The sequence below is a fragment of the Heteronotia binoei genome, chromosome 8 (assembly GCF_032191835.1).
Source record: "Heteronotia binoei isolate CCM8104 ecotype False Entrance Well chromosome 8, APGP_CSIRO_Hbin_v1, whole genome shotgun sequence".
In the NCBI taxonomy this organism is placed as follows: domain Eukaryota; kingdom Metazoa; phylum Chordata; class Lepidosauria; order Squamata; family Gekkonidae; genus Heteronotia; species Heteronotia binoei.
In genome coordinates, this window is record NC_083230.1 from 11234056 (window position 1) to 11260532 (window position 26477).

General features: G+C 44.8%; 1 protein-coding gene across 2 annotated transcripts; it reads left to right on the forward strand.

The window, feature by feature from the left end:
* Positions 1–4087: 4087 nt before the first annotated feature.
* TRMU (tRNA mitochondrial 2-thiouridylase) lies at positions 4088–25390 on the forward strand. Of its 2 annotated transcripts, XM_060244767.1 has the most exons (11): positions 4088–4208; positions 7070–7235; positions 8987–9093; positions 10662–10784; positions 12376–12548; positions 13233–13286; positions 13402–13468; positions 17286–17386; positions 19331–19475; positions 19676–19758; positions 25057–25390. In XM_060244767.1, exons 1-11 carry the CDS (start codon positions 4121–4123, stop codon positions 25207–25209), a joined length of 1260 nt encoding a protein of 419 aa, XP_060100750.1. In that variant the 5' UTR covers positions 4088–4120; the 3' UTR covers positions 25210–25390. The 2 variants fall into 2 exon arrangements, with proteins under 2 accessions (XP_060100750.1, XP_060100749.1); XM_060244766.1 differs by lacking the exon at positions 12376–12548 and having other exon boundaries at positions 10662–10774.
* The last annotated feature ends 1087 nt before the right edge of the window (positions 25391–26477 follow it).

Below are 26477 nucleotides of genomic sequence, written 5' to 3' on the forward strand. Positions count from 1 at the left end.
ATTATTTACATTAATTTTTCCGGCCTGAATCGTTCTCTCTCAGCAGAGCGCTGTTTTTTTACGTTGATAATTTTGTATGGCCCACAAGTGATGTTATAAATATCCAAATGGCCCTCAGCAGAAAAAAGGTTCCCCACCCTTGCTGTAGCGTGACCACAGCCACACTCTCAGCTCACCACTTGGCTATACCAGTTCCTGTCAGCCTCATACTATCAATTACAACTAGCAAAATGAGGACTGTTCTGAAACTACCAATGGGACTGCCATTAACATTCTAGTATAAAGCAATCTATCAATTTTGAACCAGCCAGGATGTCGGCCAAACTCCGTGGCCCTAGAAGCAGCAACTATTGCTTAGGTGTGGTTTTGGGGGGTTACTTTTAATTGGGATATTTGGTTAATATGGTTTTGTCCAGTCATATAAGTGATTTTAAAAAAAGGTAAAGGTAGTCCCCTGTGCAAGCACCAGTCGTTTTCGACTGGGGTGACGTTGCTTTCACAACGTCAGACTTTTTACGGGGTGGTTTGCCATTGCCTTCCCCAGTCATCTACACTCCCCCCCCCCCGCAAGCTGGGCGATAGAGTGCAGTAAATAAGTCTCCCAAGAAGTAAATGGCAAACAAAGTAAATTACATTTATTCAAGTAGACTCAGTTCACCTTCAGAGAAAGAAGCCTACTCTAAAAATTACTTCCCCTATTACAAATGGACAGCTCATCCAGCATCATGTGTGTGGGAGTATGAGGGGACTGTATTTACAGGAGAGATCTGCATATATGTGTCTCCTTGGAAGGCCATGTGAAATGAGAGGGCAAAGAGAGAGGAGGCGTCAGAGGGCAACTCCCAGGTTAAGCTGGAGAGGCATCCCATTCAAGACGATAACACCTGTATACCCTTAAGAGGGATGTAGCACCCCCAATCAATGTTCCCTCTAAGCTGCAGAGTCTTTTGAGCAAAAATTCTACTTTGTGAGCGACGGGTATTAAGGTTGTGAGCTACTGCATCAATTATTGTGCTCGGGTCATCCTTCCTGAGCTAAGACAAAAATGTGTGAGCTGGAGGCTAAAAATCTGTGAGCTAGCTCACGCTAACTCAGCTTAGTGGGAACACTGCCCCGAGTGTCCACTCCAGGCATGCTGAGTTGCTTGCTCACTCCAATACTTTCCCCTGAGCTCTGTTCCACACGGCAGTCAAGGGTGAAGCATATTAGTATGGCATAAGAAGCTCCACTGCCACACTTTGCTTTGTAGGAAATTCTGAAAATGTCCACGAGTGTATTCAAAATACAATCTGCCTTTCTCATTTAATGGAGAGCCAGTTTGGTGTAGTGGTTAAGTGTGCGGACTCTTATCTGGGAAAGCCGGGTTTGATTCCCCACTCCTCCACTTGCACCTGCTAGCATGGCCTTGGGTCAGCCATAGCTCTGGCAGAGGTTGTCCTTGAAAGGGCAGCTGCTGTGAGAGCCCTCTCCAGCCCCACCCACCTCACAGGGTGTCTGTTGTGGGGGAGGAAGGTAAAGGAGATTGTAAGCCGCTCTGAGACTCTTCGGAGTGGAGGGCGGGATATAAATCCAATATCATCTTATTATTATTATTATTATTTAATTTCGCTTGCAGTATTCCAGCAGGTTCTGAGAATTTCAAGGGCATTCCTGAAGGGAACAAATAGGTCAGTTAGAGATGTGTTTCTATACGCTTGCTTTCATGAGTGTCAGATTCTGTCTTTGGGAGACCAGGTTTCACTCTTACACGGGAGCTTGCTAAGTGACTCTGGGCTAGTCACCAAGGTCAGGATCGGTGTGAGGTTAAAACGGCGAGAAGGATGTGAGCCGTTTTGGGTCCTCAGTCGGGAGAAAGGCAGGGTATAAATGAAATAAATAAATAGGATGTTATGTGTAGGTTTCTCACCGAGGTAAGGAAGCGAGGCTTTCTCTTTAACTTCGGTTCCTCTTTGAGAAATTAATAGTGGCAGCACTGGCGCTCCTCCCGCTTCCACTCGTGAACAGGCCCGTAGCCACCAGGGGGCCTGTGGGGGCACAGCCCCCCGACTTCTGGGTGAGGCTCCCTAACTGGAGGCCCCAAGCAGTCCCCAGGGCCTCTGCCATAGCTGCTGGCCGCATGAGCAATTTGGCTGGCCGGGGGCAGAAGCAGTCTCAGCCTCCCCCTGGAGTTAAAGGGCCAGCAGATCAGCTGTTTCACAAGCCCTTTAACTCCAGGGGGGGGGGGAGCTGGAGGTTGCTTTTGCTGCGCTCCACTGGCTGTTTTAGTGGCAGGGAAGGAAGGGACGGTTGTGACCAGAGTGACAGGGAGGGAAAAGAAGGGTCTTCTCTTCCCTCCTTGCTCTTGCGGCTGCCCTCCCTTCCCTTCCTCGCCATTAAAATATCTGTGCCGGCGGGGCAGAAGCAGCCGCCCACCACCCTGTGCCAGTTAAAGGGCCTGACGATCAGCTATTTTGCGGGCCCTTTAACTAGCAGGGGGGCTGCTTCTGCCTCCACCCCACGCTATTTTAATGGCAGGGAAGGAAGAGAGGGTGGTGGCGAGGGGTAGGCAAGGAAGAGCTTCCCTTCTCTCCCTGCTGCTTTCCCTGCCACCACCCTCCCTTCCTTCGCAGCCACTTGCCCCTTCCCCTCCCACCCAGCCCCGGATAGCAGCAGCTTCTCCTCTCCCCTTCCCCTCCTTCCCAGCCCCAATTGCAGCGGCTTCTCCTCGCTCCTTCCTCGCCCGCCCAGCCCCGATTGCAGCCACTTCTCCTCGCCCCTTCTCCTCCCACCCAGCCCCGATTGCAGCCACTTCTCCTCGCCCCTTCCCCTCCCACCAAGCCCCGATAGCAGCAGCTTCTCCTCTCCCCTTCCCCTCCCACCCAGCCCCAATTGCAGCAGCTTCTCCTCGCTCCTTCCTCGCCCGCCCAGCCCCTATCGCAGCCACTTCTTCTCGCCCCTTCCCCTCCCACCCAGCCCCGATTGCAGCCACTTCTCCTCGCCCCTTCCCCTCCCACCCAGCCCCGATTGCAGCCACTTCTCCTCGCCCCTTCCCCTCCCACCCAGCCCCGATCCACTGCTTCTCATCCCTTCCCCTCCCACCCAGCCCGATCATAGCCACTTGCTTGCCCCTTCCCCTCCCTCCCAGTCCATAACGCCACTGCTTCTCCTTGCCTCTGCTGCCTGCCTCTCCTCCTGTCCCGCCTGTTCCCCCGAGTAGCCCCATGCCTGCTGCCTACTTGCAGGGCTACTCATGAGTAGGCGGCAGATCCGGTGACTGGGGCGGGGCATAGCTGTGCTGCATAGCCAGAAGGGCTCGGGCTGGCCCTGCCTCACTAGAGGGAAGGTCGCGTGGGGCCCTGGGGGGCATCAGTGCCCCCCCCAAATGTACCTGCCCCCCCAACCTTCCAAATCCTGGCTGCGGCCCTGCATGTGAAATCAATGGTTAGAAGCTGGAAGCCTGCAGGGTATTAAGCCGCGTGCAAAGGGAAGCGGCAGGTTGGCTTGGGGTAGGGTTGCCAAGTCCAATTCAAGAAATATCTGGGGACTTTGGGGGGTGGAGCCAGAAGCAAGGCTGTGACAAGCATCAATGAACTCCAAAGGGAGTTCTGGCCCTCACATTTAAAGGGACGGCACACCTTTTCAATGCCTTCCTTCCATAGGAAATAATGAAGGATAGGGGCACCTTCTTTTGGGCCGCATAGAATTGGACCCCCTAGTCCAATCTTTTTGCAACTTGGGGGGGGGGGATATTGGGGAGAGGCACTAGATGCTATACTGAAAATGTGGTGCCTCTACCCCACAAAACAGCCCCCCAGAGCCCCAGATCAATGCTTCATGATTTTCTATAGGAATAAATCTCCCTAGGGAATCACAGAGTTCCCAGCAGACATTTCCCTCCCCTCTCCCCGCCTGAAGCGGGGGGAGGGCCTCCAAAGCGGGGGGATCCCCTGCCCCCACCTGGGGATTGGCAACCCTACCTTGGGGGCATAGCCGGCACTCTCTGTGCAGCCCGCAGGGGGAGGCGCTGTCTCCACCCCGGACTAAAGCTCCGCCCAGGGGAAGCTCCGTCAGGCCTTTCTTTCCCTCCCCGGCGGAAGGAAGCGGCTCGGCAAAGCAAGCAAGCAAGCAAGCAAGCGGGACGATGCTAGGCGCTGCCGGGCGGCACGTGGTGTGCGCGCTGTCCGGGGGGCTCGACAGTGCCGTGGCAGCGCTGTTGCTGCGGCGGAGAGGTGAGAATGCAGCGCCACCCCGGAGCTCCTTCGCCTTGGCTAACCGGGCGGCCTTTTGCTCCAAGCATGCGCAGGGACAGAGGCCGGTGCCCCGCTCTTGCCCTATAGCCCGTCGAGCCCCTGCTGTGTTGAGTGCACCCCCGCCCCGCCCTGCTTGTGTGGTCTTCCCTTGGGAATCCCTTCCGCAGAGCTCCGAGGCTCGCTCTCAAGCAAGCGTGTTCAGCATGTCTTGGGCATCTTAGAAACTCATACAAATGCATCCTAGCATTGCCTCGACGAGAGCCCAAATCTACCCCCCCAAATCTCCAGGTGTTTCCCAATGTGAAGCTGGCAACCCTGCATAGAACTACAATCCCCAAAGTCTCTTGGGAAAAGTTCACAGGATTACCCCCCCCCTTCATTCTCTTCCCCCCCCCCAAGAGTTGCCAAGTCCAATTCAAGAAATATCTGGGGAATTTGGGGGTGGAGCCAGGAGACTTTGGGGGGTGGAGCCAGAAGACTTTGGGGGTGGAGCCAGGAGACTTTGGCAGTGGAGCCAGGAGTAAGGGTGTGACAAGCATCATTGAACTCCAAAGGGAGTTCTGGCTATCACATTGGAAGGGACGGCACACCTTTCCGATGCCTTCCTTCCATAGGAAATAATGAAGGATAGGAGCACCTTCTTTTGGGGGCTCATAGAATCGGACCCCCTGGTCCAATCCTCTTGAAACTTGGGGGGTATTTTGGGCAGAGGCACTGGATGCTATACTAAAAATATGGCGCCTCTACCTCAAAACACAGCCCCCCGCCCCTCAGAGCCCCAGATACCCATGGATCAATTCTCCGTTATTTCCTTTGGGAATAAATCTCCATAGGGAATAATAGAGTTCCCAGCAGACATTTCCCTCCCCTCCACCGGCTTTCTGATGATCCTGAAGCGGGGGAGGGCCTCCAAACTGGGGGATCCCCTGCCCCCACCTGGGGATTGGCAACCCTACACCCCCCCCCCCCCCCAATCTCTAGCGTGCAGGCTCTGCGTATGAAGATAAACTGCACTGCATCTGAAGAAGCAACCCAGAAAAGCTTCTGCTGGGCTAAAATTTTGTGGGAGATTCTCATGCCTGTTCCTCTGGGCATGGTCTCGGCATTTTATTTGGGAGTAAGCCCCATTAAGTGCAAAGGGATTTACTCTGAAGTAAGCACACTGAAAGTTGAAGTGTTGAACACTGTGTGTGTGTTTGGGGGGGTGGTAATCCTGTGAACTTTCCCCAAGAGACTTTGGGGGTTGTAGTTCTATGTAGGGTTGCCAACTTCAGATTGGGAAACACCTGGAGATTTGGGGGGTGGAGCCTGGTGAGGGTGGGGTTTGAGGAAGGGCAGAACTTCAACTGGGTGTAATGCCATAAAGTCCCGCCTTTCAAAGTGGAAATCTTTTTCTGGTGAAAGGAGCTCTGTCACCTGGAGATTGCTCGTAATCCCAGGCAATCTTCAGCTACCGCCTGGAGGTTGGTAACCCTCCTTCTGTGACTTACATCTGCTGAAAATGGCATGTTAACAATTCACCACCTTCTCGGTGTAAAAATGACTACTTCTTGATAGTACCCCGGAAATTGTTACAAAGAGTATAAAGGCCTTGTTTCAGCAAAGGTTTAGACCGCATTGCATTGAGAGCAGATGTGTTGTGGTTAGAGAATGGGAATAGTATCTGTGAGGATAAAATGGGGAAGGGAACTGCCCTAAACTTTTTGGACAGGACAGTGGGATAGAAGTGTAGTTGATGGGCACTTATTAGGTAGGAGTTAAGAACTCTAGGCATTGGATACAGTGGTATAACTGCAGGTGTGCAGAAGGGTCCATTTTTTGAATCTTAAAATTAGAATCTTATGGGACTTGCTGCTGGGGGGGAGGGTGAATAGGATTTTAAACTTTAATGGCAGGTGGAGCAGTAGTATGAGTTCTGAGAAAAATAAACCGAAAAGTTCAGCAAAGCTGAAGGTAATTTTTTATTTCCAGAAATTATTTTGATGCAAGGTAGTGGTAAGTATAATGCTTATATCCGGTGTACGCTGAAGGGTTTTTCCTGCACAGCTCATGCATGCTCTCTTTGTGTACAGATTACATTTGTGGTCTGCAAGGCATGGGAACTTGTGTACCTGACTGCCCTTTAAGGATGACCAAATAAATATATTACAGAAGTGTTTGAGTAATTTTAATTAATAAAGTATTATAATTCTGTGTTTTCATCCAGTTTTTTAAATTATCCAGTTTGGTGTAGTGGTTAAGTGCATGGAGAGAATCAGGTTTGATTCCCCACTCCTCCACTTAGCTGCTGGAATGGCCTTGGGTCAGCCATAGCTCTCACAGAGCTGTCCTTGAAATGGCAGCTTCTGTGAGAGCTCTCTCAGCCCCACCCACCTCACAGGGTGTCTGTTGTGGGGGAGGAAGGTAAAGGAGATTGTGAGCTACTCTGAGATTCAGAGTGAAGGACAGGGTATAAATGCAATATCTTCTAATATCACAATAATATATCGTTGTATAATTACAAATGCCGTATATGTTCATTGGTATTTGTATACACCTGAAGTGTTTATCTGGACTTGAGAAGAAGCGTTTAAGGCTAAATATAGGAATGCTGTTTTCCACTTAGGTCTTCATTTTAGTATGGCTTCTTTTTCTTTTTTGTGGGGGAGGGGGGCAGCAAAGTTAATTGTATTGTGAAGGTGAGATGTTCCAAAAGAGTCAAACCAGGTACAAGTCTGTGGATTTCTTGTACAATTTTTTGTGGTGAAATACTGATTGCTATTCTCATTTGTAAAGAGGGTTTAAGTAGTTCTTCACACAGAATTATTCCTGTTTAGTTCACTCTCTTCTTCCCCCACCAGGATACCAAGTGACTGGGGTATTTATGAAGAACTGGGATGTCGTGGATGAAAAGGGAATTTGTTCAGCTGACAAGGACTGTGAAGATGCTTATAGAGTTTGTCAGATACTCGACATTCCATTTCATCAGGTTTCTTATGTGAAAGAATACTGGAATGAAGTTTTCAGGTAGGAGAGTTTTTATCAACAGTTTGCTAAAATAAAGGTTTGCATGACTGTGAACAGTAAATGTAGGTCCAGAAAGTCATTTCGGCGTGTGGGACTGTTTCTATTGGTGCTTTGGGATTTCTTCCCCCACCATTTACAGATCCTGATTCTGTCAGAGTTTACAGCTCCCTCATATTTTGGGAATAGAGAGGGGGAGAGTATAGGGTCTCATGGAAGCTCCTTGGCCATAGCTGGCAAAATGCACGTCCAAGTTAAGGTGCAAATACTTTCCTGTGTAAATAACATTTTTGTAGAATTATGACTCAACATAGGAGTGTGTGGCAACGAATTTAACATGACATGGGCCAGATGGAGTATTCAGCAAGAAGGACCCAGTAGATCAGTTAGCTAAAATCCCTACACCAAAGTGATTTTCAGTTTCCTGAATTTTTAAAGCCACGAGAAGAACTTGAAACTTCATCATTTTGAGAACATGCCTGCATCAGGTGTAACTCAGCAGCTAAGTCATCAAATAATATTTTGATACATTTGTTAGCATTTTGTTTTCTTCACAACAACATGTATTCTTGTATTTCTAGATATAGAATTGCAAGCTGCTTCACCCTAAGATTTTTAAAACTGTTATCTTTTTGCCAGTCGGCAAGTGGGAGCAAGCTAAAGCAAAACAGAACACTGTGAAAAACAACATGGAAGCTATGTTATTGGGGCTTCAAAATAGTATATAGAGCACAACATCATTCTGTGGAAAAGAGAGACACTCCTTTTTCTAAGAAGAAAATCTCAGAAATGATTTTTTAAAATTATTAATATAACTTTCTGGATCATTTAAAAAGCAGAAGTACTCATGAAAGGATTTTTTCATTTTTCCCAGTTATCAGTTCTGTCATATTGAGAAAAATAAATAGTTGCTCATTTTAATCCGAGGCCAGTTTGGTCTAATGGTTAAGTGCACGGACTCTAATCTGGGATAACTGGGTTTGATCCCCCACTTCTCCACAGGCACCTGCTGAGTAATAATCTTGGGTCAATCACAAGTTCTCTCAGAGCTGTTCTTGAAACAGCAGTTCTTGAAAGAGCGCTCTCTCAGCCCCACCTATCTCACGGGGTATCTGTGGTGGGGAAGGGAAAGGAGATTGATTGTAAACTGCTCTGAGACTCTGAATGAAAGACAGGGTATAAATCCAATCTCTTCTCTCCTCTAACAACTTGAGAAAGCATGTTGGATAGCATGATCTTGCATCCTTGTGAAATTTTCTTAGGGGGACACTAGATAGTTTTTTTTTCCTTTGGCACCAATGTGTGAAATTAGGAAGGAATTTATTCACTGTAAATTAGCTGTCTACAGCAGGCTGAAGGGTTGTTGTTTTTTGCACCGGGACTGAAGTGGTTTTCCTCTTGCAGAAACCACTTCAGTGAAATCCAGTCGGGGGTGGGGGGAGGAGCTTGCTCAACAACAGTAATCTGCTTTAATCAAAGGGCAATGAATGAAATATCTGCCTTTGTAGAAAACACTTGGGATTAAAGAGAAGAGCCTTCATGGCCTTGTAAATTTTGCTTGTTGATCTTAAATGAATGTATTATATGTCTTTGGCATTGATTTATGGTTTTTATAATTCTGTACATCATCTAGAGCCCCACAACGGTGGAGGTTGGGCTATTCAAAAATGCAAAAAACAACAATAATGTTTAGGTTAATTGCAACTGCATGACACAGTTATCAAATATTTGTACTCATTCTAGCCTTTTTACAGTTACCTTTTAAGTGAATATGAATTGGGGAGGACTCCTAATCCTGATATCGTATGTAACAAATACATCAAGTTCAACTGTTTCCTGCATTATGCATTGGGTAACCTTGGTAAGTTATTTTCAAGCATGCCTTCTCTATGATATAGAGAAATGTTGATATAGAACTTAAAACAATTTTGATATTTCATATTGGGACCAAACAGGTATGAAAGTAATGTAGTTTGATTTCTCTATACTGTTTCTAAAATTGTAATTTTTATTCTCGTTTTAACCTTTGGAAATATTTTATCAGATATATATATGTGTGTGTGTGTTTTATATGATGATATTGGATTTATATCCCGCCCTATACTCTGAATCTCATACGTATATGTATATCTGGTCTAAGGACTAATATCAATAAACTGTGAAACTGATACTGTATCTGAACTGTATAAAGACATCACAAATAAAGTTTGGCATTAGAAAGGAGTAAGAGTCCTGTAGCATTTTAAAGACAAACAAAATTTACAGTAGAACAAAATAGGAGTCAAGTCGCACCTTTAAGACCAACTTAGTTTTATTTAGAATGTAAGCTTTCGTGTGCTCTCTAAGCACACTTCATCAGACGAGGAATCCGGTACAGTGAGCAAAGCCACACATAGCTGGTAGTCAGTGGCTCAGAATGCAAACTGGTACAAATGTAAGATCCAGTGACAGTGTAGTAAAATTACCTGGTAGGGAGTGGTTTAGAATGCAAAATGGTACAAATTTAAGATTCAATGAGTTACTGCTCAGTTCTTCAGATAACCGGTTTGGCGTGTTTGCAACAAGAACGAGCCAGGACACCCTTTGGCTCACCTAATGCTAAGATTGTTGATCATCTGAAAAGTGGCACCTGAATTTGGCACTTTAGCAAACTGCACTTTCTTTTTGGCCTACAAGCAAGGATTTTAGTCAGAATGTAACTTAGAGTCACATGCACACACATGAATACATGAAGCTGCCTTCTCCTGAGCCAGGCCATCAGGGTCAGTATTATCTACTTAGACTGAGAGCAGCTCCCCAGGATCTCAGGCAGAAGTCTTTCACATCACTTACTGCCTGATCCTTTTTAATTAGAGATGTCAGGGACCAGGGCTTTTTCTGTAGCAGGAATTCCTTTGCATATTAGGCCACACACCCCTGATATAGCCAATCCTCCTGGAGCGTACAGGAGGCCCTGTACTAAGAGCCCTGTAAGCTCTTGGAGGATTGGCTACATCGGGGTGTATGGCCTAATATGCAAAGGAATTCCTGCTACAAAAACGCCCTGCCGGGGACTGAACTTGGGACCCTCTGCCGGGCAGAGGCTCTACTACTAAGCCACAGCCCCTCCCCAAGTCTTGGGTTGTAGGAACAACATGACAAATTGTGGTGAGTTCAGAGCTAGGAAATCTTCAGTCTTGGTGTGTCACAAGAGGCGCGGTGGGCAAAGGGAGCACACAATTCTGAGAATGTCAGAGACTTAAACAAATCAACATTTGTTGGATGCAACCCTTGTGTTTTTACTCAGGATTTTAAGGTCAGCTTCTTGTCTTTCAGGACATAGGTTATCAAAGGAAGAAACGCGTGGGTCTCCGTTAAAATAACATGTCCTAACTAATTTATTTCTGGGATCTTTTGTAACGTGTATTTTATTTATTTTTAATATGCCAGGAGCTGATGCAGTTGCGACGGGACATTATGCAAGAACTTCTCTGGAAGATGATGAAGTCTTCCAGCAGAAGTACATACAAAGACCGCAAGGACTTTTCCGAAATCGATTTGAAGTAAGAAATAGTAAGTAGTCTCTTGCGGTTATCCAGGTCTCATATAGAAATGTGCATATCCAGACATCTGTGAGCTTGTGGAGTGAGACTTCTCTGTTTCCCTCTCCTACTGTAGTCCTTTGAATTTTTTTGCCCTGGGAGTCAGTAGACTCTCAGGAACAACACAGGGGCAAAATGAGGGGAGTTGGAGTTGGTGGAATAGCAGTCCCTCTTCTGTAAGCAAGAATGCTGTTTTCTTGGAGGAATTGTGCAGTTGGATTCTTGCCAATATCCTTTAGCGCAAGATGCCTGAGATTCAGGATTTCAATTCTGTCCCCATAAAAGGCTGCTTGTATACCTTGCAGAAGACTTCATAGCAGCAGTATTCCAAGGGAAAGTTGAAGCAGAGCCAATAATCGCGTTGTTTCATCTGGTGAAGAAATTCTAGAAAGCTGTTCATCAGCGCTGCATGCAGTGGACTTTAATTAGGTTGCTTGCCATCTAATAAAACTTAAACTAAAGTTCAATAGTTGTTATATGCATTTTTAAAAATTGCTTTATATGATTCTTTAAACTGTATTGCTTTTAGTTGCTTCTGGTGCTTTTGTTACAGCCAATGGTCAAAACAAATCAGGTAAAATTGGCTTGGTTATGTCACGCATACAGAAAATATGCTGTAAAAAAGAATTTCTAATGGATTTTTCATTCTGAAACAATGTTCCTCCACAGGAGGAATTCTGTGGCATCTCAAAAACATTGGAGACATAGTGTTTGATTGGCATAGGTCAAAATCCAGAGAAAGGGTACTGCTATTACAGCAGCTTTTCCGGTGCTGGTTATGTACACCTGGATCTTTGCCTTTTACCATTGAAAATCAGAGCTGTTTGCATACATTTCCATAGCTCTCTGCTGAAGAGCTTATAAGCACACACACCAGTGGGGGAGAGGGAGCTTGATGTATATGAACTGTGTGGTCTCAGTTTAGGTGGCCAACTTCAGGTGTCTGCAGACTGGTGGCTGATGGAAGAACAATTTAGTAGCCTATGTTCTTTTGATAGTTAATCAGAAGACTGACAAATAAATACTCTACCATATTTACTTGAAAGGGAGAAGACCCTGAATGTTAAGATGACCTCCCTAAAAATGTTATATACCCCCAAAAATGTATTGGCCATAACTGTAACTTTTCTGCAGTTGTAAGACACCTTTTTTTGCTGGCATACCTGGGGGGAAAACACCTATTACCCTTGCATCGGAGTAAATACTGTATTTTGTTTCTTGCACAGACAGAAATATTTGACATTTCTTCCATTGGTATGGAAAATACAAACATTTGAAGCTGCCTTTTCCTGAGTCAGTGCGTTAGTCTTTCAAGACCAGTCCTTCGGCTCTGGATGGCAGCAGCCCTCAAAGGTCTTAAGGAGAAATCTTTCACATTCTAGTGCTTTTAACCGGAGATGCAGTGGATTGCATTTGGGACTTTCTGCATGCAAAGTGGATGCTGTACCTCTGAGCCACGGTTCCTCCCATGCTTTTCAAACTTTAGATGGAACAGGCATGACAAACCGTGTAGGAACATAACATTCTTTTGCGTCTCTTTTCTCCTCTCCCTTATTTTCCAGATGTAAAACTTCTTCAGGGAGTTGATCAGATTAAAGACCAGACGTTCTTCCTCAGTCAAATTTCACAAGAAGCCTTGCGGAGAACTATTTTTCCTCTAGGAGAGTTAACGAAGGATTTTGTTAGGAAGATAGCAGCAGAACATCACCTTCATCATGTGCTGCGGAGAAAAGAGGCATGGTAACTCTTACAGCCCCATCCTCAAAGTGCCCATGGGGCAATCTTTATTGGATGGGCTTTGCACAATTGTATAGCCACTGAGAGTGTGAGTGTTTGTGTGTTTAATTCAGAGCCCCAGATACCCGCGGATCAATTCTCCATTATTTTCTATGGGAATAAATCTCCATAGGGAATAATAGAGTTCCCAGCAGACATTTCCCTCCCCTCCCCCCGCTTTCTGACGACCCTGAAGCGGGGGGAGGGCCTCCAAACCGGGGGATCCCCTGCCCCCACCTGGGGATTGGCAACCCTATTGCAAGGAAGGGTGGCCTATAAATTGAATGAATTAAATAAATAGGAAAATATATTAAAAACATAAAATCAAAATTTAAAATCACTATTCAGGACTGCTTATAAACTTATCCAAGTGCAGTCCTAAATGAAACCCTATTCAACCATCTCTTAAAATTTACTTTTGATATTCTTTCAGAAGAAATATGTTGCGCTATGACTTGTGATCACAAAACCTTTAGTGGGATAGAATTGTTTTCACTTAATTCAGGTAGATAACAGTAATTTTAGTGCTTCTGCTTGAACATGTGAAAGTTTTCTGGGAGAGCCAACCCATTATATATATAAGACTTTCAACATATCTGTATTTTTCATGCTGTTCAGAGTATTTTTTTTATTATTATTTTAGAGTATGGGAATCTGTTTTATTGGAGAAAGGAACTTTGAAAAGTTCATCCTAGAAGTGAGTCGTTACAGATCTGTGGCATGTATCGATCTATTTGGGGTGGGTTTTCTTTGTTATGATTTTCAGGCTATGGCGTGCAGAGTAAGTCTTCACGTGTTTCTTTGTCTTGTAGTACTTAGAGCCACGCCCAGGCAATTTTGTTTCCATTGAAGATAACAAGGTGATAGGAACACACAAAGGTAAGCGGGAGTTCAGTAATGCTGATACCTCTTAACTTGGAGAAACAGGCAGTGCCCTTTTGAAGAGAAGAAATATTACTGCATGTAAAAGAATTTATGAATATCTTTTGCAGCTGTCTGAGCCAGTATTTCATGAACTGGAAACGGGCTCTCTTTTTCCTGCCTTTCATGTGCTGTTCCAGCTACCAGTGTCTTCAAACTCCAGCCCCAAGTCTCGTGAAGCTGCCATCCCTGTCAGATCCACCTGGCTATAGAAGCCTTGAATTAGATAATGAGCTAGCAGGCCGTCGCATGACGTTGCCAAGTTTTGAGCCTCTCGACCCTTTAAGATAAATGGTAAAGCTGCATAAGTATCGACACGCTTAAGGAAAGAATCCCTTAACCCTGGAAGTTAGACCAGATGCAGAAGGGGAGAATGGTGGCTTTCTGAGAGGATGAAGGGCGTGTGTCCGTTGGAAGGCATGGGCTTGGTCTTTGCCAAGGTGATGTGAAGAGGAGCATCTAAGCAGTGTAGCTGCCTAATGCTTCTCATGGATGCAGAGGAAGCCCTGGAACTAATTCTGCATCTCTGACAGGGAGGGGTTAGGGAAGCTGCGGTATTCTCTTTGGGGAGAAACATTTGGTCTTGACATCCACAGATCCTTCCTTCCCTCAGTACACAGATAAATGTGGTTCCAGTTGTTCAAATTGCTTGTGATGTTGGAATATATAGTTGTAAAAGATGTATGGGAAAGTCTACTGAATGCTCACTGATTTCAAATGCGGGTAAGTAACATTATGAAAATGCCTTTTATTGGCATTATCCGGTTGGATCCAGTAACTCCTTTCCACAAAGTCAAGAATTTCATACTGGCAGGAGTCCTCTTGAGCAGGGGTGTCGAACTCATTTGTTATGAGGGCCAGATCTGACATAAATGAGACTTTGTTGGGCTGGGCCATGCCTATTTAAGATTAGGTAGCAGAGATACCTATAAAGGGCACAAAGACAATTTTTTTAAAAAACTTAAAATATGCTTAAGACATTAGTACTCGTTGGTCTTAAAGGTGCTTTCTTTGTATCTCCCTTGGGATCCAGGGAACTCTGGCTCTTTCTGTCCTTCCTCATGGGGCAAGGAGGGGGAGGAACCTCATCCAATAAAAGGAAGAGAAGCTTGGCTCAGTAGTTCTGCTGTGCGATTGAGAGCATCTGACAAAGCAAGCTTTGCCCCCGCTTCCCAAGAGAGGAGCCTCAGCCAATGGAGAAAATAGAGACTTTGCTCTGTAGCTCCTATGTGATTGAGTTCAAGTTCAAGTTTATTTATATCCCGCCCTTCCCACCGAAGTGGCTCAGGGCAGCTCACAACACATAAAAATCTAACATAATTTGAATTTAAAACATCTTACACAGTTAAAACAGTAAAATAATAAAACATATAATGGCGGTCTATCAGAACTACACTCAGCTTCCAATGTCAGTTAATTATAAGCCAGCCGGAAGAGGGCTGTCTTACAGGCCCTGCGGAATTGACCAAGGTCCCGCAGGGCCCTCACCTCTTCCGGCAGTTGGTTCCACCAGAAAGGAGCTGTTATAGAGAAGGCCCTGTCCCTGGTGGATTGCAGGCGGGCCTCCTTTGGCCCGGGGATAACAAGCATATTTTGAGATCCCGATCTCAGTACTCTCTGGGGAACATGTGGGGAGAGACGGTCCCTAAGCTGTTATGCAGAAGGAAGCAAGAGAGAGGGAGAAGGAAGCAAATGACAGATGCTTGGGGGCTTGATTTGGCCCCTGGGCCGCATGTTTGACACCCCTGCTGTAGAGGATGACATTCACTTAATGGAAGGAAGTTGTTGAATCCAGCCCAAAATATTTATTTATATTTTTTGTACTACAGTCCTAATCCACATGCGAGTGGGTAAAGCATAAGGGCTAAGATTGTGATAGGTGAGTCTGGAATTTCACCTCTGCCTATCTCCAGGCTCAGCATCCACGCTCAGCTCCCTTCAATCTGCAGTGTGGGGGGTCCTGCCTTGTTTTATAGCACAGTCCTGTGTAGAGTTTCTCTGAACTGAGCCTGTTGAAATTGAGAGCTAAGCTGGAGTAGGCTATACAGGATTGCACTGTTAGAGGGCTGTGATAAGAGTTACTGAGATGAATGTCTATGAAGCATTGTGTGTACTTCAGATGGGCTGCATAAAATAAATGGCAAGGTGGAAGAAAGTCCTTCCAGAAATCATTTGGACTTGCTTCAGGACTGTGGTATAAATTAGGATTTGTATAAGACCCGGATGTCTGTTCATTTTATTTTTTCAAAGCCAAAAAGTTGCAGTTTTTCTTCTCTCTCTGTGTGTCTCTGTGTCTCTCTGTCTGTCTGTCTGTCTGTCTCTGTCTCTGTCTCTCTGTGTCTGTCTCTGTCTCTGTCTCTCTGTGTCTCTGTCTCTGTCTGTCTGTCTGTCTCTCTCTCTCTGTCTCTCTCTCTGTGTCTCTCTGTCTCTGTCTGTTGGCTTTGACCATTTCTTTTAGTATATGTATTCAATTCCTTCATACAGTTTTTCAGCAATAAAACAAACCTACCACAAAATATGAAGTCTGTCCAGGATGAAATATATCCTGGACAGCAGTGCTTCTGTCTAAACTCAATCAATTGGGGTTAGAGGTAGATGATTTTTCTACCGCTGATGAGTCATATATCTTCAGATGTATTAAACTGAGACTATGGGAATCGGAGGATACGAAATTACGGCCAACTGACCCTTATATTTGCTCTCCAGCTTCCTTAGGTCTTTATGCTTTTTGTGGCAAAATGCCCAATTATCTATCAGACCTAACCACTCCAAGTCATCGCAGGGCATTTATGTTGGCTAGACTAAACGCGTTTCCCTCCAAAGTTTTACAAGGGAGATATCAGCGAGTCCCTTTAGCCGACAGACTTTGCTCCTGTGGAGCAAATACCCCTGACTCAATCCAGCATATATTGCTTGATTGTTCTTTATACCATAACCTCCGTAAAGATTTATTTGGCAAGCTTTCTTTTTCTCCAGATTTGTCCATTCTGCCACCCTGTTATTATTTATTGAGTGATACTGAGGGGGTGGTTAGTGAGGCTGTGGCAAAATTTCTGGCTGACATCCTTAAATTTAATTCTGACCATGTTTGAATGCATCTGTAAGCTCGGTTTTATCTCGATTTTATCTCCAATGTTTAAATTTTTATATTCTGTGTATTTTTATCTGAATCTATTATGCCATTAAAGGTTTGGTATGGTATGAAGTCTGTCCTCTGCATCTTCATCATTTCTGTCTCTCTCTCTCTCTCTCTCTGTCTCTCTGTCTGTCTCTGTCTCTCTCTAATTTTGAAAGTCAGATTGTTAGTAGAATTCTCTTTATTGGCTAAATAGTTGAAATTGCTTTTATAATAACAGAGCTTAATTTCCAATCTCTGCTGCTGAAGTGTAGCAAAATCCTCAGACCACTACAGCAATGTTGCTGAATATTTGCAAGGTGTCTCTGAGATCCTGGCAGCGAACGGCTTTTCTCTCAGAGGCCTGTGGAAAAACTTCTGCATTGTGTGAAATCGCAACATATGTGGGGCTTTGCAGAGTACATGGCTGCGGATTGTCAGCATGCAGTGTTGATAAAAGCACATTTTTAAAAAGGGATTTGGTCCCTCATAGTAGATACTGGATTTGAAGTGAATTTTCCTGAGCTTTTAACTTTAAAAAATTAAGTCAGCAGATTTGTCTTATGTGCGGGAAGGATCCCAGTGGGAAAATTTAATTTCCGGTGAACCAGTCTGAAACAGCATCCTAAGTTCTTCATGATTGTTACTTTTCTTGCGTAGGTTGGTTCTTGTATACCTTTGGCCAGAGAGCCCGGATTGGAGGCCTCCGAGATGCATGGTTTGTGGTAGACAAAAATGTAGCCACTGGGGATGTCTTTGTGGTAAGTTTGTTAGTGCTTGTGCTATTTGTGATTCCTGGCAAAAAGAATGTGGTTATTACAGACCTAAGATTCTTGGCTTTTGTATAAAGAAAAGAAACGAAAGCTGTTTAAGTGAGTTAATGTGAAGAAGTTTTATTATATCCTGTTTCAACTAGCTTTTGATTAGCCAAAAAAATTGAAGAAGAGAAAAAGGATATTGGCATTGAACTCCCAACATATGGCAAGCACTGAAAGAAACTCTCAGTTTCCTTACTCCAGGGCAGTTAAGTTTCATCTTGGAAATAGCAGAGATTAATCTTATATGTTTTATTTTGCTTTTGTATAACAACACTGGTCCAGTGAAGATGTAATTAGTGTTAACCAGGGTTTGTTACCTTAACTCTGGTTTAAAATCCTAACATATAGTGAAACCATGACAGGTTTTATACATTTCCTTGTATGGGGAGACTCCAATGAAATCTGTTTGTCCCCTTTAAAAAAAAAAAGGATTGAAATGCAAAAAAATCGCCTGTTTGGTGCAGACACCACACTTCTGTGATTAAGGCAAACTGATCTGCAAACCACTTGAAACTATTATCTCATATCCTGGCTTGTGGCTAGTTCACCATGGCTTAGGTATTCAGAATCCATGATGAATTAATGCTAAAGATACACGAGCCACGGTTAAGCATTTTGTTCTCCTGGGGCCAATGACTGCTTTCACAAAAAACAAAAACACTGCTAAGAAGACAGAACAAAGTCACTGTAGTCTGAGAAGCAATTCTCAGTACTGTAGATTGTCTCAATGATACTGAATCCTAAAAACTCTTATAAAAAATTTCATGGTCTCAGTGTGCACTGTTCATAGTATCTTCAAAAGTACTGTGAATGAGAAATGTTTTGAATAATGCTGTCATTAAATTTGGAATTTCTGAATTTTATAAGAGCATATGTGCCAAAGTCAATTGTCCGTAAGAATGTTGGCACACAAATAGTTATGTGTTACTGTTGTATTTTGCCTTTCATTCATCATAGAATGAGTGTACATTGGATTCCTATCCAACACTAATCAGACCCAAGTCTTTTTTTCAGAGTGGTTGCCTGGAGGCCATTTCTGATATGAGACAGTAGTTTCATCGGCGTCTCCCCATGCAAGGAAATGAGTTGTGTACCATTAGAAAGCAACTTTTGATGGTGTCACCTCACATCCAGTGATATTAGATACTCTGCACCAGAGTGAATCCTCTGATTTGTGTGTGAAGCTTTCAGGATTACCCAGCTGTGGGTACATCATATAAGAAGCAACACCTGGCTTTTTATCATTTTTATTCCTGGATGTGTGGCTTTGTACCGTTTTATATATTGACCACTGAGGAAGGCCGTTAGGGGCTGAAACATGTATGGGTATTGTTGTTATTGGAAGTCCATCAAGTGCCTATGTGAAATGGTATTTTGTTTGCAAATTTTATGCAGTCTGATATTCAGACATAATGTTTTAAACTTTATTTCTCTGTCACTCTATAATAAGTGTTATATTATTATTATTAATCCCAGGCAAGTCAGATGATCTCAAACTTAGTTTGCCTCATGTTTGCATAATGAGGATAAAAATGAGATTAAGATGGCAAAGCACTTTGTGTGTTGTGTTCTATGTTTAAAATGTCACATAAATATGACTTTCAGGTCCAGACAGGATTTTCTGTGAGCCCTCACCTGCCAAACAAAAGGGGCCACAAGGAGAGAGTCTTGCCTTACCGGGCTAAAACATTCCTTTTCACCCAGGCTTTTAAAGGGTTTTTAAAGCAATCCATGATCTTTGTTTCCTGTTTTTACTGTTTGCAAAGGGCTTCACTTGTTTCTCCTGTTCTGGTATCTGATGCTTTACAGTAATCCTTTGAATCCAGTGCTAGCTTTTTCCTGTAATAACCTGGCCTCATTATAAATTCAAAATTGTTACCACTTAAGGCCCCCACTACAGATCACCCAGCACTCTACAGGGATCTCTTGCGGACAAACAGAGTTCACTGGATCGCGGAAGAACCTCCCTCAGAGCTGGTTGGGCACAAGATGATGGAGTGCAGTTTCCGCTTTCAACACCAGATGGCACTAGGTGATGAGGCTTGATTTCACAAATCTTGACATTATATCAGAGCAAAGCGTTTTTAGTGTGTTTGATAAGTTTTTGTGGTAGAGGTTTTTGATTTTTTTTTTGTAAAAGAAAGTATGAACTTCATTAGATGAGGTAGCAGCATCTAATTTTGACGGAAATATTTTTTAAAACGGTCGGCTTCTTTTACTCACTATTTTTAGAGCGCTGCACGTTAACTCTGAATCAGGATGGGACTGTGTGGGTGACGCTAGCCAAGCCGATAAGGGCTCTTACACCAGGACAGGTATGTATGGAAATGACTGGCATGCCTCTTCTGTGTTTTGCTTATAGTACACTTACGAGCCTATGAACTTGGAAGCAAAGTCAACTTTGAAACCACTAGATCTTTTTCCCCAACCTTAGGTTTTTAGCCTGACGTGTTCAGCAAAGAGTCTGGAGCAGATAGAAACTTGCAAAACATATTTGAATCTCCAAATTAGTTCTGTCTGAATTTGCTTTTGATAATTATGATTTGGTAATTAACTTGCTGACTATCCCTGGGCCGAGAGAGGTAAAGCTTCAGAGCACCTGGGATCGGGCTTTCTCTGTTATGGCTCCACGCCTATGGAACCAACTTCCAGAGGATCTGCGGGCCCTGCGGGAATCTGAACAGTTCCGCAGGGCCTGCAAGACTACCCTACTCCGATTGGCCTTCACCGATTAACGGAAACTGCTAGGGAAATCTATACGATAGCACCAGTATATTAATTTTGAAGATTTTATTGATTTTAGAGTTTTAGTAGAATTTTAATTGATGTGTTAATTAGTTATGTTTAAATACTTTGTAAACTAATGCATTGATTATGTTGTTAGCCGCCCTGAGCCTGCTTTGGCGGGGAGGGCGGGATACAAATAAAATTGACTTGACTATGTAGGATAAATAAGAACCTCAGCATGCTATGTTGCTGTTATAACTTTCAAAAGGCTGAACTTTACTCATTTTAGCCTTTTGGTCCTAGGGAACTTTCCTTGGCTGATAGCAATTCCCTCTGTCAGTAATGTTTTATAAGTATATGGATTGTTTTGGGCTACTAACAAAGGATCTTTTGTGGAAGAGTTAAGTCTGATTAGTCTGTCTGACCTGTAGATCTTTGCTGAGTTTAGTGGGGTTTACTCTCAAGTAAATCTGCAGAACCAGATTCTGCAGTACCAGAGCACATGGTTTGCAAGCTCAGCTTCTGACTTCCTCCAGATTCTTGGACAGCAAAACCATGAAAGATCCTGGATTGAGTTCTTGGGCAGCTGCTGTCAAGATGGGCTTGCGGGTTGGCTCTTTTTGTGAGCTATTTTGACTGCTTGTTTCTGTAGGAGGGTATAGATTTTAAGCTAGACAAAGACTTTACAATTGCAGCCAGGATGGATTTGATTTAAATTTAAATCATGGTTTTCTGCATAAAGGTAAATTCTTGCTAAAATTCTTCATTGTGGTATAATAATTTTTCAGGTTAGTTTTAGTTATAATTATGAAATCATTGCAAGGTGAACAGTCTCCAGTTTAATAGGTTAATTATTCATATTTGGGCAACTTTTCCTGCTGTATTTTATTGGAAGGATCAAAATAATTGTTAAAGCAATGTTAAGTGGTTATTGTTATCTAACTAAAACAATAACATTATATAGTATATGTATTCTTGTATTTGCTTACACTTCTGTGAGGATCCACTCATAAAGATCTCATGGTTTCTGGAGCATTCTGCCCAAAAGTTTAACTGTCATTTGTACTGCTTGCCCCTCCCTCCTCCCACTTAGCTCTTAACATCTCCTTATTCAGACCCCACCCAAACAATCTTATATTCATTGAACTTCTTGAAATTTAACACTCAAGTGATAAGGAGTTGATATTGGGCGTTTTCGCACTTACCTTAAGCCGGAGCGACGTCCCTCTTCACCGCGCAGCGTCTGCACGGTTTTCGCACTAATTGCTCCGGAGCACCCGGAAGAGCCGCAAAGTCCCGCGGCTTTTGCGTCGCAAATGTAAACTGGTTTTTGGCGGTTTACATTTGCGACGCAAAAGCCGCGGGACTTTGTGGCTCTTCCAGGTGCTCCGGAGCAATTAGTGCGAAAACCGTGCAGACGCTGCGCGGTGAAGAGGGACGTCGCTCCGGCTTAAGGTAAGTGCGAAAACGCCCTCTGTGTGCATAGATTTGCAGAGGACCAATAGGGCTGAGATTTCTTAACTCTGTATGTTTATTTTAAAACATTTGTGTTGTGAAGAAGAGGCATGTGATGTCTGCAGACACAAATTCAGTTTTGAGAGCTGTAAAGCCAAGCGTCTGTGATAATATCTTCTCGATAGAAAAACTGTTCAATAATCTTAAAGAAACCGCTGGAAGAGCATGACATTGTGAATGGACTAATGGAGTTCATTTACCCAAAAAAATTTAAACATTGCAGGAATATATAAGCCTCGTGCTCCATAATTAAAATCAATCCTTATTTCATGATGAATAATCTTTGGACTATAGTGTATCTTAGATTTTTCCTCAAAAAAGCATTTTATTTTTTAAAATCTAATTTAAATTTTAAAATCCAATTCAAATTAAAAATCTGATTTAAAAAAAAAAAAATACTGATTTTCATCCCCCCTGATTACCACCTTTTCTTCTGATTCCTTCCTCCCCCTGTGTAAGCAAAAGGAGGAATTCTCTTATTGAAAGTAACATAACTTCTTTCATAACTTAAGAGGAATGTGGTCTGTAAACTTGCTAAACTGTTGCTTTGTTTCATACTGGAGATAGTATTTACCCATTTATTTGTGCAAGTCAAAATGGAATTATGAGATTTATGTGTCAACTAGGAGTAAGGCCCGTTGTGAAGAAAAATTCAACGGGCTCTAGAAGGAGGCTGTGGGTGAGTGCCTGCCGCTCTTGCTGTCTTCCTACCCACCCAAGTGAAGGCATTGACCCCCCCACACACACACACACCTCAATGGGCGCTAACGTCTGCCATCTAGAGAACAATTGTAAATCTGAGTGCTCCCCAGTGCCTCCCCAGAAGGAAATGGCATTGTACCTGTCTGAGGTCCTATCCTTTCTCAAACCCCACCCTCTCCAGCCCCCACCCCTAACCTGGAGTTGGAAACCCTATCTCCTTTCCTTTATCTGTCCCTCTGACTTTAGCTTTCCATTGCCTTCCACCTCCCTGTAGCTTCTACAGTGGAGGGGCCAAAGCAGTTTGCATCATTCTCCTCTCCCGCCATGTGATCTGAACAACAGCCCTGAGAGGCAGGTTAGGCTGGAAGTCTATGCGTGGTCCAAAACCACCCAGTCAGCTTCCACAGCAAGAACCTGGGTCTGGCAGATCCCACTCTGAAGCCCTAACTTCTATGTCCTCCTCAAATTCCACCACAGAATCTCCAGGAATTTCCCACCAACCTGGAAAGGTACCACTAAAGGCCTCTGGGTGAGTTCCCCCCAAGCCTGGCTGTCTTCCCACCCACCCAAGTGAAGGCACTCACTCCCCTCCCCCCCCCCTCCAGGGGAGCTGATCACTGTCATCTATTTGAATAACAGTTGTAATGCTGAGTGATCTCCAGCCCTCACCTTGAGATTGGCAACAGTGGTTCCCTAGGAGAAAAAGCCTTTACCTCAGAAGCCTATCATGATCTCTTAGGAATTTCCCAGCAACCTGGAAAAGTACAACTAAGGGCTTCTGGTTGAGTGCGCCCCCCCAAGCCTGGCTGTCTTCCCACCCACCCAAGTGAAGGAATTCACTATCCTTCCCCCTCCCCCCCCCCCGACCTCAAGGGGAACTGATCTCTGCCATCTACCTGGAGAGCAACATTGATTCTGAGAGATCTCCAGCCCTCATCTGGAGATTGGCAACAGGAGGAAAGGCCTTTCCCTCAGAGGCCTGTAGTGGTCCCTTAGGAATTTCTCACCAACCTGGAAAGGTACCACTGAAGGCCTCTGGGCAAGTGCTCCCCTCCAGCCTGGCTGTCTTCCCACCAACCCAAGTGAAGGCATTCATTCTCCTCCCCACCTCAAGGGGAGCTGATTTCTGCCATCTGGAAGTTCCTAACCTGGAGTTGCCAACCCTGCAGCCTCTAAGGAAAAGGACAGTCTTTCTTCACAGTGTGTGTGTGTGGCGGGGGGTGGGACCAAAGCAGCTGACCTCATTCCTCTCCCCCCTTTGATCTGAACAACCCTGTGAGGCTTCCCTATCTCCTTCTCAGGCAACCATCTTGGGGTGAGGAGGGAGAGAGGGAGTGAAAGATGGGACAGCCATGCCCTCTGAGGCGGTGCCAGGCTCCCAGTGGTTTTCTGAGGCTGTGTGTGCTGGGAGGCCGTCTGTGTGGGCTGGTGATAGGGCCTTTTGTGAGGCTGCAGGAGCTCTGCAGCCCTTTCTGAAGCCAGTTGACAGAGACAAGCTAAGAGATGAGACTGTCTCTGAGGTAATACTGTTTCTGGCAGTTCGTTCATCATTCCAGAGCCTGAGTAGGTGGGAGCAGGAGAGTCAGCCGGTGGGAGGCCAGAGACCCCAACTGAGCTGTGATGGGCCAGTGGTTTCTGGAGTGCATGGAATACCCACAAGAGAATTATGATATATGATGATAGCCAGGCTCAGGATAAGAGCCACTGGACACAAGTTTCTCTTTGGAAGCCCCTGCTTTTCGGAAGAGTCTCTGCAGCTGTAAAAAATATTTTCCGGAGAGTAATCTAATCTAATAAATCAAATCGAGGACAATTGAATAAAATCACAGTTCTCTACCACGGTTGAATCTTTTGTTTGCATTTAGCTCAAGTGAGGTCTTGAGCCTCCATCCCTTTGAGAATGCGATTTGGAACTTGGCAAACTTGACGAGTGATTTGCAGGACAAAGCGAGGGTGGTGTGGTAGAGAAGGCTGGTGTACTGATAAAGCAAGGATCGGCTGTGCTTCTCTAGGCTGTTGTATACCCCGGAATGGATTTGCCAAATAGGCAAACTGGATAGGTTCTCAGGGCTGCTCTAAGCATACCCTGCAGTAGGGCAGCTGCTGTGGCCCAGGTCTACCTGCTCTTCTCCCCTGCTGCCTATCTACATAAGCTGCACGGTACTGCTGGGGGAGGGGTGTGCAGAGAGTGAACCCCAGCAGAACTTCCAGCAGCAGCGCTCCTAGCTGCACACTGCCTATCACAGACAGGGAGGGTAGTACAAGCACAGGGAGGGCTGGAAAATGAGCGTGTGGGTGGAGAAGGGATATATGGGTGTGTCGTGGCGGAAGAGAATGGAGGCAGGTGGGCAGGAAGGTGTGAGTGGGGCGTAGCAGTAGGCAAAGGAGTGGAGTGGGGGGGGCCATGGTGCTCTCTTGCCGACGTCCACCAAAAGCTGGAACTAGTCCTGCATGGAGAGGCAATGTGGAAGTTTTCCGAATAAAATAAACAATGAAGTCTAGCTTTCAGTATCCGTTTTTGTAGGAACCTTTTGGAATGCTCTCAGCCTTTCTCACCCCCCGCCCCCTCCCGTAGCTCTGAATTGCCTAGTAGGTTAGGGGTGACTGCAGTATTCTCTGCCCTTATATTCTCTGTCTGCTGAAAGGCTTGTTGTTTCTTTGTCTTCCAGTTTGCTGTTTTCTACAAAGGAGACGAATGCCTTGGCAGTGGGAAGATTTTGCGATTGGGTCCGTCACTATATACATTACAGCAGGGCGAGAACAGGGAGAAGACTGCGGGGACTTTGCCAACTGATGATGTCGCAGCAGAGCCAGTCACCTGATGGCTAGCTTAAAAACCTGTTTTATTGGAATGGATCGTTCTCCCAGGTGCATGCCTCGGCGTTGGTTCTGTGGTCTGCTGTGATCAAGATCATGCGTTTAAATAATATATATTTTTAAAATTATGCATTACAATATCAGTAAGTAACACAGAAAAATATATTTTCCTAGCTTTTAATCTGATGGATGTGGTATACTTCCTCATCTGTAATCCATGAGGGTTTTAAAAATGGGATTTATAAGTATAAAATCTAAAACAAGAACGTATTTCTTCTAAAAACACTGCCTGGTCCAGAGCACCGCTTGGAGTCAGTCTCTAGCTCAGTGGGAGTTTTGACTTAAAAATAACAACAAACAAAAACCAACCCAGCTGTTTCACCTTATTGTATCACAGACTGCTCTTGGAACACGCTTCTTTCAGAAGCAGTTTCCATTGCTCCTCTCCCCGCAGCTTGAGGGGAAAGGTGTTTCCTTTATGAGCTGCCCATGTCTTGCCTTCTTGGGTTTACTGTCAAAGTTCGGTGAAGCTTACCATGAGTGTGAGAAGTGGCTTGGATGTATTCAGTGGGTCTCCTTTGCCTTTTGTCCCTCTGAATATTAGCCTCATTCCTTTATTTGATTTATTTGTTTTTTTAGCCCACCCTTCCTCTGAACCTGTCCTGTATCCTATGCCACAAGCTTCTCTAAACTTTGGGGAATTTTGCAAATAGTTTATGATGTGAATAGAAGAAGGAGATGGTAGTTCGGCTAGATGGAATCGGCTAGTGAGTTCCCATAGACAGTTTCAAGAGGGGATTGGAGAAGCATCTGGAGCAGAGGTCCATCAGTGGCTCTTAGCCTCAGCATATTGTTGGAACTCTCTGTCTGGGGCAGGGATGCTCTGTATTCTTGGTGCTTGGGGGGGGGGCAACAGTAGGAGGGCTTCTAGTCTCTTGGTCCCACTGGTGGACCTCCTGAAGGCACCTGGGTTTTTGGCCACTGTGTGACACAGAGTGTTGGACTGGATGGGCCATTGGCCTGATCCAACATGGCTTCTCTTATGTTCTTATGTGACACAGAGTGTTGGACTGGATGGGCCACTGGCCTAATCCAACAGGGCTTCTCTTATGTGACACAGAGTGTTGGACTGGATGGGCCAGTGGCCTGATCCAACATGGCTTCTCTTATGTTCTTATGTGACACAGAGTGTTGGACTGGATGGGCCATTGGCCTGATCCAACATGGCTTCTCTTATGTTCTTATGTGACACAGAGTGTTGGACTGGATGGGC